The sequence below is a fragment of the Panicum virgatum genome, chromosome 9N (assembly GCF_016808335.1).
Source record: "Panicum virgatum strain AP13 chromosome 9N, P.virgatum_v5, whole genome shotgun sequence".
Lineage (NCBI taxonomy): Eukaryota > Viridiplantae > Streptophyta > Magnoliopsida > Poales > Poaceae > Panicum > Panicum virgatum.
The window spans coordinates 25,347,101-25,360,099 of record NC_053153.1 but is presented as its reverse complement, the minus strand read 5'-3'; the positions used below and the strand labels follow the sequence as shown (position 1 = coordinate 25,360,099).

The window sequence follows — 12,999 nt, the reverse complement described above, 5'->3', positions numbered from 1 at the left end:
GACTAGAGGTCGGAAGCGATTTTCGGACACTAATTAAAAAATTAATTTCAAAATTTGCTTGGAAAGCGAGACGAATCTTTTGAGTCTAATTAGTGCACAATTAACCATATGTGCTACAGTAACACATATGTGCTAGTGATGCGGTCAAAGAAACTAATTTCAAAACTCGCTTGGAAACTGCGAGACGAATCTTTTGAGGCATTTGACCGCATCATTAGCACATATGTGTTACTGTAGTACTGATGACTAATCATGCACTAATTAGACTTAAAAGATTCGTCTCGTCATATATATCTAAACTGTCCAATTAGTTTTATTTTTTAACTAAATGCTCCATGCTGTCTGAAGGTGAGAGCAAAAAAATTTTGTAACTAAACGGGCTCTCACTCGGGCCTTCCAACACGCCGGAGCCTCCCGCCGCCGTCGCCGCAGTGCCGCTCCAGCCTCTCCATCGTCGGCGCAGCGGGGCGGGTAGCCTGGTAAGCGGTCCATCTCCTTGCTTGGATGGATTTCCCTCTCGGCCGCGGATCCGCGGGCTGCGTGCCTTTTGCCCTATGAAGCTAGCCCGTTCACCCATCCTCGATTAGGTTCTCTTTCTTCTTCCGCACGGGGGATCGGTCGGTCCCTCTTATGCCGCACTGGTTGGTGCTTGCGAAATTAAAGGCAGTGGGTATTTTCCAATTTTATTTGGGGGTGGGGGGGTATTTTCCAATTTTCAAATTAAAGGCACTGGTTTTGCAGATAAACTTGTTACCTTAGGCGCATGTGTAGGTTAGGCTGCTTCGCCTGACTGGGTTTAAGTTCATAATATTTCGTATCAGATCAGACTAGGCGACTACCTAGTTTTTTTTGGGGGTACTGAAGCCTGGTACCTTTCTTACGAAGTGTTGATGGTGGTAATCAATAACTGCAACTGCAATGCATTTATCTCGTATACATCTACTATACTAGACCTCGTTTTGCAACATTTGTTGCTAGGTATTTGACTCAATCAGTCAACCTTCATCTTTTCGCAGTGATGGAAGAGGGCAGTGACTACTATGTTGTCAGGAAAGGGGATTTGATGGCTGTTTACAAAACTCTAAGTGATTGCCAAGCTCAGATCTGCTCTTCGGTATGTGTATCAGTAATGAAACTACAAATGCTATGATCATTCCACTGCTATGTTGCTTGCACAGTTGCACACCACATTTTGTTGATGCGTCAAGGAATAGTTTTGGTTATGGCTTCTAAAAAGGGAAAACGTACATTCCAATGGTAGTTGAAGGGAGATCTACCATAAACATTAGTCCTCTTTGTAGCCGTTTGCGCTGCTTGCTTTCTCATGTCTAAGTGAACAAATGCAATAATTCTTGAAACGTGTCTAAGGTTCTCTGAACATTTTCAACGTTTCAGTTGTTTCTTCATATTTAATAGGATTTTAGGAATTATGTTTCTGCTGAAACACTGCTAGTTCTATGAATAGAAATAGATGGAGTTCCTTTATTTTAGTTAAAATACATAATGATTTCCATTATTGTGAAATGCTGCGTTAGTTATATATTTGCAAAAAGTTTTGAATCCATAACAGCATATCAGTATTTAACTATATAATTGCCAATTGTGTTTTTTTTTTCTAAATGTTATTTGTATTCTTTTTAATACAAAGACACATGGCTCCCATGCATGTTTGAGAAAAAGAAAGGTCATTGTATTTATGCTGTAGCATCTATGTGGGTAGCACATAAATTCTTTTTTCATGCAATGGCTTGTAATCCTGATGAAATGTCCCATCAAGTATGCATAGTATTATATTGTTTATTAAGCTATGGAAATTTTGCTTCGAGCTGGCAAAAAGTTTTAGCAGCAGAGTGTCCTCTATATTTCTTTTGCTCCTAAACTGTTCATTTGTATTTTGATAAATCCTTCTTTCATTATTCAAAATTTAAACGAGTATTGCATAATTTGACTGAAGACTGCATCGACATCCTGAAGGAATTCTTGAAATGCAAATACTATAAATTGCATGCATGCTGTGATGGCAATGATCTTAGATCGTTGTTTCTCTTCTCAAGGTATTTGGTCCTGCTGCAAGTGCTTACAAGGGTCACTCTTGGAGCAGAGAAAAGGAGGAATACCTCTCTTCACAGGGGTTAAGTAACGCTAGTTATGTAATTAATGCAACCGATCTTCGGGAAGATATACTTGGCCCCCTTGTGCCCTGTAGTTTCCAGGTAAAGGGCTGAAATTTGCTTCCATTATGGTATTCCACACTTGTGGCGCATTGTAATCTTACAAAAGTTACTAAGTTCACAGCCTGTCTACTAGGATATTTTCTTGTTAGCAATGTAGCAAAATTGATTATCTTTTCATTTTTCTACCTTTTCTTTGTAGGAGATAGTTGGTTCTAGTTCGAATCAACCAGCTCCAAATCATATTGGCATCCATAATGTTAGATCATATCATACAGGGTCTGTATCTGTTGATCTGAACCATGTAAGTATTGCTAGCGCTCAAAAATATCAGCAATGAAATCAACATAATTCTCTGTTATTAAGCATGTCACTTGGTCTGGTCAAGCTTCAGTTGAACAATAGAGGAATCCTTTTAACAGGTCAATGCATGAAACTTTTCAAATAAGGTTGTAATCAGGAGTATACATGTTAATCCATGCCTGCACACAACTATACATATATAGATGTACATAAGAAACTTAGAAATCCATGGGAGATGCACACATGATTTTTTTTCTGTTCTTATTGACATGGGGTCTCATGCATAATTATCATAATCTGCTCACTCTGGTCATAAATATTTATTATGTACCTCTCAAGTCACTGCTTGTAAGTATTGGCATTTGTTGTCTGATGAGCTTATGTTGCAGGAAGCCAGATCTAGTTCCTCCAGTCATATCTCACCAGCAAACTTAAACCATAGTGGAGCTGTTGAAGCACAACCTGTATCAAGACAATACGTAAGCTTAATCATGTTTGGGCTAATTATCATCCTCAATACTTGCACCTATCAGTTTCTTGTTTGAGATGATATACAGAGTAACCTCTGGAATTATGTTATTGAAGTTGTTGTCTTGATTAGGCTCTGTGTCAACTGTCAACTGTCAAGTAACTAAACATGTAACTAACTATACGGGTCCTGAACCAAAACCTGTTTGGCACTAAACTTCTATTCGTGAACTTTAAAAAATTGTTTATTAGGACTTGGAATGGCAGCCTTTTATATTCCAAAATCAAGGCATGTTTCATGATTAAGAAAATGTCAACCTTCTGTGCTTTGCAGTCCTTTAAGAAAAAGCTAGTTCAAAATATGTGTGCGATTGAGGAGTTGAGGACATAAACTCCTAATGTTCTTTCCAAGACTTCTTATTTCTTTCATATGTTTGGGTTGTCGGAGTTTCCACTGGCCTTTGAAAACTGCTATTCGGGAAAGGGTAGGGGTGGCACCAATTGAGGAGAAACTTACTCAACATCGGTTGAGATGGTTTGGACATGTCCAACGGAGGCCTCCGGAGGCGCCGGTGCGTAGTGGGGTGCTAAAGCGTGTCGATAAGGTAAAGAGGGGTAGAGGTAGACCTAAACTGACTTGGGACGAGTCGGTTAAGAGAGACCTTAAAGATTGGGATATCTCTGAGGAGTTAGTTTTGGATAGGAGCGCTTGGAGACTAGCTATCAACGTGCCTGAACCATGACCTTTGTGTCTTTTGGGTTTCGTCTCTAGCCTACCTCAACTTGCTTGGGACAAAAGGCTATGTTGTTGTTGTTTGTTTGTTTGTTTGGGTTGTCGGAGTTTCCACTGGCCTTTGAAAACTGCTGGTGTATTAGTAATCTATATGTGGTAAAATAAGTACCACATGATGAAACAGAGCAACAATTAAGTGTAGAATAACAAAGCAATCAACTATTAATATATACATATTTATTTTCATGATATTACTTAGTGCAACCAAACTGATAAAAAGTGTTGCTGTGGACAAATATCTGGTGATCACAGATTTTGTGGCATGTTCTTTTAAATTTGTGTTCGGCATGCAAAATATCAAAGCTAAAAGAACTCTATGGTAGTGATAGAAATCGTTACGTGGTAATTAAGATTCAAATACTAATTTATTCATGGCTGCATGTTTGTTTGCCCCTGCGCAATCCAGATGCGCTTCTGCGTTCGAGCATTGTAAGTGCTTCCCGTCATACATTATTCCATGCATGAGCTGATTCTGAGTCTTGCACCTATCTTGTTATTCAGATGGTGGGTATTCTTCATTTTGATGGTGCTTCAAAAGGAAACCCAGGAAAAGCAGGTGCTGGAGCAGTTCTTATGACTGAAGATGGTAGAGTGGTATAATCAATACTTAATGCACTTACAAAATTTGTTGTTTACCTTTGCTCTGTCTAACTGATTTTATGTCCTACGTAACCTTGAAGATATCTCGACTTCGTGAGGGTCTTGGTATCGTTACTAATAATGTTGCCGAGTACCGAGGCCTGATCTTAGGACTGAAATATGCAATTAGGCATGGATTCAGGAGAATCAGAGTACATGGAGATTCTCAACTTGTCTGCAATCAGGTATGCCTTTCATATCTGTAATCAAAGCTTCCTCCGTTTTGTTGTTGTCTAGCATTTCTGCACTGTCATGCTAAATCACAGATCAACCTGCTTAAGGAAACAAGCAACGGAAATTAGGGGGAAAATAGCAGAAGAGGAAGCTGTACAGATGTCTTAGCTTTGTATATTTGTATACTAGAAAATTTAATTGCTGTGTGCCTCATTTCACTATGCAGAAATACAGTAATTGGTGAAGCTTAGTTTGTCAATGTTGTTGTAGCATTGTTCTCTGTGCAATCTATTCTTAAAGGAACCTATATGCCAGTACCCTTGATTCAGATCGTCAATTATTTGTGGATTTTCTTGAGAACTACATTCATTGCAGCAATCGCTGAAAGCATAAGCTTAACAGTGGAACTGTTCATGTCTGAATCAAATATTGGAGCAGAGAATTATGGTATCAGGATATTTTTGTTGCTTATGACAGCCTTCTATGTCCTAACTAGGTGAACGGCGTTTGGCAAACAAAGCACCAGAACATGATGGAGCTCTGCAATGAAGTGAGAAGGCTGAAAGAGAACTTCCTCTCTTTTGAGATCACCCATGTTCGACGGGTAATGTTCATATCCTCCCCACCTGTGAATATTTATTACAATTGTAGTTTCAATCAAAGCTTGCATTCTCGTTGGACTGAGCAAAGCTACCACAGCATTAATAGCCTTCACACTGTGAAATACTTTTGCTGATTGAGTCACTTTTCTGATGCACAATGAAGGAATGGAATGCTGAGGCGGATCGCCAGGCAAATATCGGCATCACGCTTGGCAGTACGCTACATTTTCACATCTATCAACTCAGATTCCCATTGTTGATTCCATAAAATTAGCAAGCACTCTATGTTGCAGGTGGCGCTGTGTCGGAGGAGCGTGGTGACTTCTGATAACAAGCCTCATCCATTCAGTCATTTACCACCGAATGTAGTTAACTAACGACAAGCTTGGATTTTGCCTTCGTCAAGCTGCTAGCCTTTTCTACAACAGGTTGGTCCGTTGATGGCGGCGCCTTTAAGTAGTCCTATCCAGTTACATCTGCAGTGGTCTGATCGTCAAGCTAGTATCGAATTCTGATTTCTGTGTCCATCGGAAGATTATGTGTGTTTAGGGTCTACGCCTTGGTGTCGAGACCTGGGCTAGTGGGCCCCATTTTGATGAACCCGGTAACTCTACCCCTGGTGTAAGCTTCCCTCCATGGACCCTCTCTGCTTGGCTGCGTTCCGTAGGATTATTATTATGTAAGAAGCTTCGATTTAATGGACTATGAATCTGATGCAAGACGTAAGTGTGCTCTGGAATTTGCTATTCTGTTTGTGCCAAGAGGCAATGTCCATGCCTCCATGGCAGTGCTGATTTGGGAATGGGTAGGTTTTTTTTTTTTGGAAGCAAAGGGATGGGCAGATTTTTCAGATTGGTGCAAGTTTCAGATTGGATTTGCTAGGGACTTACTACCCCATTCACGACTGATACTCACCCAATTTTTTCCCATATTTCTGCCCCATTAATAGTTTATTTACCTGTTTGTTTTTCTAACATAATTCTGGGACGCAAGCTGCAACTAGGTAATGGTGGCAGGAAACTTTCTTTAGGGATTAAGCTAGACCTGGGAGCTGTACGAGGGTCAGGGATGAACTCTGATGCGGAGCATAGCTGCAATTACGAAGACTTCAGGGAGCGGAACGTAATTTAGTAGGAACCCCAAATTGTTGGTGACCGGTTGAGGTAGCAAATTTGTTACTCCTGTTTCAAACTATTAATTGTTTTGATTTTTCTAGATATATAATAAATTGAGTAAAATGCACTGGGGGTCCTTAAACTAGTTGACATGTTCTGTTTACGTCCATGAACTTCGAAAATGTATTTTTAGGTCCACGATCTATTCAAGTGTGTCACTTGAGGTCCAAAATGCCTTTGACCGGCGTTGACTGGTTATGTGGACAGCCACGTCTGATCCTACGTGGCCATTGGCCGCCATGCGTGCTTCGCTGGCACAGTAGCTTAAGGACCCCCGGTGCATTTTACTCTAATAAATTTATTTATACACTTAAACATAATATATATCTAAACAAAATAATGCATCTAGAAAAGGTAAAATAACATATATCTAGATGCAAATTATACACTGGAAAAGTTAAAATGATTAATAATTTAGGATGTAGGGTGTAGTTGAACTAATGCTGAGCTGAGGATGTGCATGGTTGCTTCAGCGGCTGGAACTGGAAGATAACAGGGCATACCAGTGGTGCCAGTTCGCCATAGGCCCAGAGCTACAGTTTAGGTAAAATCTGTCTTTAGAAGGAACACGCCAACCTTATGAAGCACCAACTATAAAACCATAACAGGTGAAAAATGATGATGCATGTTCCGAGTTCTCAAAAATTTTCATACAGTATTCGTCACATCGAATATTCAGAAAACATACATGGAGTATTAAATACAATTGAAAAAATAACTAACTACACAATTCAACTGAAAATGACAAGATGAATCTTTTAATCTTAATTAGTCCATAATTAGATATTAATTTTCAAATAACAAAGAAAGTGCTACAGTACCCAAACTCAAAAAATTTCGTGAACTAAACACAGCCTAACATTGTTCTTCCATCATCCATCCTCGAACGTTCCTGGTCACTTAGCATAAACCCAATTCGTTTTTCTAATTTTTTTTTGGCAAAAACATAAAGAAAACAATGTTAGAAGATCTCGTTCCGGGCCTAGCCAGGTGCCCTTCTACCGGCACATTTCCTTCTCTAATCCATTTTTAATTGTGAAAAACTAAAAACCAATCCGGTCGCTGCATTCTTCCTATGTAATCCTAAACCCCGAGGCCAAAAGCTTAATTAAACCTCCAGATTAGACTAATCGTCAAGCAAAACCCTTCACTTGTCGCCCGCAGCGGCGGCGGCACTGGCGGCCTCCGTCGACTCCTCCCGGCGGCGGCGCAGCCGAACGACCTTGTGGTGGCAGTTGGAGTGCAGACCCGGGGAGAAGGTGGGGCTGCTCGCCGGCCGGTACTCCGGCACCAGGCGGCCGGTCTTGTACCGCACGCCACACGCGTTGCACAGGGTCCAGCGCCCCTCGGGACCCTCGCGCCACTGCGGCGTCTCCTCCGTCCCGCAGTGCCGGCACTGCCGCCTAGTCGCCGCCGGAGCCCGGGGCGCGGTTGCCACCTCGCCACCCCGTCCGCTGGGACCGCCACACGCCCTTCGACCGCGGCCGCGACACCGTCACCGGCGCGTCCTTGTTCGACAGCCACGGCTCCTGCACGTCGACTCCGTCGCCGCGACGGCGGCGGCGTGCGCGGCGGGCTCACTTCCACCACCCGCCGCCGCCGCCGAACGCCCTTCGTCTGCGGCCGCGCCGCCGGCGTTGGCATAGCCTTCACCGCCGGGAAAGCATCGTTGTTTGACGGCCAGGGCCAGCTCAGCTCTTCTTTCCCCTCCTCGCCATCACCGGCCGTGGCGGGGCAAAAATTTGCCACCCGCACCGCGCGGCAGTGCAGCTTGACGCGGTTGTGCCAATCGAAGCGCAGCTCCGGAACCATACAGCTGCTTCTGTAGCCCACGAGCCACTGCGGCGCTTTCTCCGTCCCGGATTGCTGGCATGGCCGCCCTGCCGCCGTCGCCGCAGCCAGCGACGCGGCGGGATTCAAGCCGCCATGCGCCGAGACTGCTGCACGTCCCCGGTCCGCGGCCGCACAACCGCCCACGCCATCGTCACCACCGTCGGGGGCGCGTCCTTGTTCGACAGCCACTCCAGCTCCTCCTTCCAGGCTCGGCCGCCGTCCCGCCACCGCCGGAGCACGAGGAGGAGGAGGCGGGCTCCACGCGATCGCCGGCCACTCCACCGCCTTCCGGGGCCGCCGCATGCCCTCCGTCCGTGGCCCCGCCGCCGCCACTGCCATCACCTGCTCCGCCAGGAATTCGCCCTTTTTCGACAAGCACTCCAGCTTTTCACCTCCCTTCTCCTCGCTGTTGCCAGCGGCGGCGACGGAGGCTTGAGCCGCCGCCTCCCTGCGGCGGCGCATCTCGACGACAAGGCGGTGCTGGTTGGAGTGCAGCTCCGGAGAGAAGGTGGGGCTTCTCGCCGGCCGGTACTCCGGTACGAGCCGGCCGCTCCGGTACCGCACGCCGCACGCGTTGCACAGCGTGCTGGGCCCATCGGGGCCCTCGCGCCGCTGCGGCGTCCTATTCGTCCCGCAGTGTCGGCACCGCCACCCCGCCGGCGGAGCGCGCGCCACAACCGGAGCCCGCGGCGTGCTCGACGCCACCTCCCACCGTGGCCGCCGCGCGCCCTTCGTCCGCGGCCTCGGCGCCGACGGACCCATCGTCTCCACCGTCGGGAACGCATCCTTGTTCGACAGCCACTCGAGCTCCTCCTCACCTTCATCTCCATCGCCGCCGCTAGCCTTCACCTCCACTGCCTGCAAGAACCGACCTTGCCTCCATCATTTTTCAACCAAGAACCGCAAAAACCCTCGAAGAATCAAGGCCGGAGGGCCCCATACCACGTGGTCCAAGAAGAGCTGGAGGTCGGCGCCGCCGCCGAAGAGGTAATCCGCGATCGCCGCCGCTGAGTCGTCGTGGAGCGCGTCCACCACCACCATGGCCGCTGGTTGCCTCTGCACCTTCTAGGACACGCCGCAGCCGCAGGGGATAAAGCAAGGTAAACGGAGACTTTTTACGTTTTTGGTTTATTAGGGTGCCGTGACGGCGTGACCTGCACGGGTTGAAATCGGTCTCCATAAATCCAGTTCCGTTTCGCCTGATTTCTACATTTTACCTGTTTGTTTTCGTATTTTTAGATAAATTCGGAATGTGTACAAAATACGGAATGTTAAATTCGGAAGCAGGACGGAAACGGTTTGGCTTGTATCCCGACCGTTTCCATATTTCCCGTATTTTATCGGAATATCTCATTTTTACTAATTCGGTATATACCATTTTTACTACTATGTATGTGGTTGTCCCTATGAATTTGTTATATCTTCTAAGTGTGAGTTTATGAGTTGCGACTGTATACTGCACTACTATGTGTGTAGTTGTAAACTTGTTTATGAGGTTATGAATTATTATCATGATTTACAATTATTTCTATTATTATCATTTGTCTATTATTTTAATGTACTAATGTCGGATTTGTTGGATAATTAGGTACCATACGGGTCGATGTATTTCCGTTTTGTTTTTCCGTAGACCGTTCGTTTTCGACAAATATCTGTTCGAATTGGTTCGTTTTCGATATCCCGTGAGTCCATATTTGATCATCCCATTTCGATGTTGTTTTCGTATTAAAATGTAAAAGTGAAAACGGTAATGAGGTTATCTCGACCGATCCCGACTATTTTCAACCCTACCTGCATTGTAGGATTTTTTTTATACTGAGAATTGTTTCCTTAGCCCTAAAATGAGCTGTGCTTAGTTTGGAATTTACCAAATGCCTAATCTTGTTTAGAATTTTGCATTAGCGTTAGATGCACTAAATTTCAGACGTTTCGATGATTTAGAAATTAGCATGGAAAACGGATACCAATACCGAGTTGCATTCACCATGCTGTCATAGAGCACTCCAAAAGCCTCTATAAGATCAATTGGATCGGCAAATGTAGCTAATGCCTTCCTCCAGATTGAACAGAGTTCTGTAAGTCGACCCCTCGGTCTTTGGCAGCGGGTTAGACTGGTCATCCGGCTTCTACTGCTTCTCCAGGAAGTTGCGGACTTGCAACGCTTCATCAGCAGCGCGGTGGCCTGCTCGGCTGCTCCTCCATTGTTACTTTGTTAGAACCCTAGCGGCCCTGTTTGCAATCCTCGTGCTCTTCCTTGACTTGGTTTGCGGCCCTTCATCTTTGCTGGCCGCCTTCTTGCTGACCTTCAGTTCTGTTGCCGGGTTGCCTCTCTGCTTCGTGTACTTGGGTGGTGAGGCACCACAGCCAAAGCATCCTCCACTAACTGGGCCTGGTGATTTGCAACAACATCCCCTCTCTCCGGCGGCTTTTTTATTTTTATATTTTTTAAAAATATTTTTTACAAAAATATATTTTCGGTTTCACATTTTACAGTTTTATACCCCTACCGCCCGGCAGGGGGGCGGCAGGGACCTACATATAAATAAACATAATTTTTTTTTGTGCGGAGACCCCAATTTTTTTTTGCGCGGAGACCCCTGGCGGGAGCCTGCCGCCCCCCCTGCCGGGCGGCAGGCAGCCCGCCCGCCCGGCAGGGGGGCGGCAGGCTCCCCCCAAATATAAAAGCTGAGTCCCTTCCCTCGCACCCTCATTTCCTGTTCACGAGATCCAGAGAGGGAAGAGGGAGAGAGGAGGGGTGAGGGAGGTAATTCCACCGGTGAAGCCCTGCCGGATTTTGAATCCGAACCGCAGATAACCGGTGCTGCTCATCGGGAGTGCACCGGGAATTTTTCATCTAAACAACGCTAGACTTGTTGTAATTACAAAGTTGTTTAGATCGGCGATTTCCGGTGCACTCCCGATGAGCAGCACAACTTGTTTAGATCTGATTTTTTAGATCTAAATGTTGTGTCGATTATTTAAACACCAGAATGATTCTAAATGAAAAAAAGTTTGAATTAAAAAGCTGTACATCTCGTCGAGTTCTATAATTTTCGTATAAATATTATCTCCATCCGAATCCATATGAATTTGTTATAATTTTTTGAAAATGTGCTACAGTGATTTGCTACAGTACCGACGGTTGAATTGTCGGTGCGTCGCTACAGTAACCATACCGCCGGATGAACTGGCGGCAGGATGATATTTTTGAAAAAAAAATCTCCGCATATATTTTTGATAAATCGGAAAAAAAATAATTTTAAATTTTAAAAAACTCCCAAAACTATGACAGACCTGCCCGTGGTCCATCTCCAAAGCTGCAGAGGGATCGATCCTGCACTGTCTCCTGCACCGCCTGCTCCTGGCCTGTGTTTCCCAACTTGCAACCAACATGGGGTCCCATTGCTGCTTCTTGTGATCAATTCTATTTTCGGCCCATTGCTGCTTCTTGTAATCAATTCTTTTACCATTTGCTTCTCTGGAGAAACTTTTTGCGATGCCACTTGCCACTGTCTGCGTTACAGCCTTCCAGGTAAGAATACCGCGGTCAGCGTCAACAGCTCCGGCGGCACCACCGCCATCACCGGCCACCTTGGTTAGCTTGTTTTTAGTTCAAATATCTGGTCGGAAATGTCATCTATTTTCGGCCGGGTGTACTAGTATATGTTATTGGAGGGAGTAATTTTTTTTTGTCGAATTACAACTTAAGCATAAGATGTAAGTGCACTTAGGCAAGAGTTTCCTCTGCGTCCTGTCCTTGCTCAAAGCAATTAGCTTCTGCTAAAAAGTTTGTTAATCCCTGCCTCCACCGTGTCAACTGCATGAAACGCAGGTTAACTTTATTTAATGGTGCGCCGAGGTGACGGTGCACGAAACTCATCAGACAAAATGCTTAGGGTTTGTTTCTGAATTCTTATTTTCTTTACTTTATTGTGCTGTTGTAATTGAACTTTTTTCCATGTTACCTCACATGAACTGTAACTCCCTTTTTTTTATGGGAACGGTAACTCCCTTTGATTTGTTCTTGTGAAGTCGTCCTAGAGCATCTTCGATTTACAACATGGCGGACAGGCGGAGGTTCGAGGGAGAGGTGATGGATAACCATATTTGATCATGGGCCGCTTTACCCAACAAATCCGATCCAGCCTGTTCGAAAAAAGAATGACCGGCTCGACCAATACGTGGGCCAAGTTTGGGTCAAATACAGATTGATTTCTTTAGCCCGAAATCCAAAAAAAAAAAAATCCGACGTGACCGAAAAATTGTACATATAAAATCAATTGCTTTTTCGTTGCAAGTTTATAAATCGGCAAAACGACCAGAAAATTGTACATAACAAATATTTTGCTCTTCAACAAGTTTAGTTGGAAGGTCAGAAAAACGATCTAAGTCGTTTTGTTTTTCCTTTATTTAGCTGGACCCGTGCAACCAGTGGCGGAGCCTCATAGAGGCCAAACCGGGCGTTGGCCCCCCTTGCCTCTGACAAAAGCCGAGAGCCTTGTATTTGCAATGGAAAGTAGAGAAAACAGGACTGGCACAGCAGTATTAGTACATACTAGCCGCATACTACAACTTGACTGACTGCAGAGAAGTAGGAAAAGGCTGGCAATGGAAGCCGTGCATGCCTGCCATTGCCACTGTCATAGCTACAGTAACACCTTCCAAAATTGGCCCCTCCTTTATTATGATTCACCCTCCGCCACTGCGTGCAACGATTTGTTGTTGTAGCGCAGTTTTTGTATCCGTCAGCTGTAGATACTGCGAATGTTGAGGCCTGAACTTTATTCCTTCATCTAAAAAAGCGCGTGGCCGCAAATATGTTCCGAGTACATAAACTATTT

The 12,999-nt window shown here is 44.9% G+C and overlaps 1 protein-coding gene and 1 pseudogene across 2 annotated transcripts; one reads left to right on the top strand and one right to left on the bottom strand.

Annotated features, from left to right (window-relative positions):
• The first annotated feature begins 341 nt into the window (after positions 1-341).
• LOC120691131 lies at positions 342-5,896 on the top strand. Of its 2 annotated transcripts, XM_039974109.1 has the most exons (10): positions 342-479; positions 1,017-1,114; positions 2,055-2,213; positions 2,374-2,475; positions 2,864-2,953; positions 4,237-4,329; positions 4,416-4,559; positions 5,045-5,152; positions 5,314-5,365; positions 5,444-5,896. In XM_039974109.1, exons 2-10 carry the CDS (start codon positions 1,019-1,021, stop codon positions 5,476-5,478), a joined length of 879 nt encoding a protein of 292 aa, XP_039830043.1. In that variant the 5' UTR covers positions 342-479; positions 1,017-1,018; the 3' UTR covers positions 5,479-5,896. The 2 variants fall into 2 exon arrangements, with proteins under 2 accessions (XP_039830043.1, XP_039830044.1); XM_039974110.1 differs by lacking the exon at positions 2,374-2,475 and having other exon boundaries at positions 5,444-5,884.
• Positions 5,897-7,075: 1,179 nt separating this feature from the next.
• LOC120687793 lies at positions 7,076-9,294 on the bottom strand (annotated as a pseudogene).
• Positions 9,295-12,999: the final 3,705 nt, after the last annotated feature.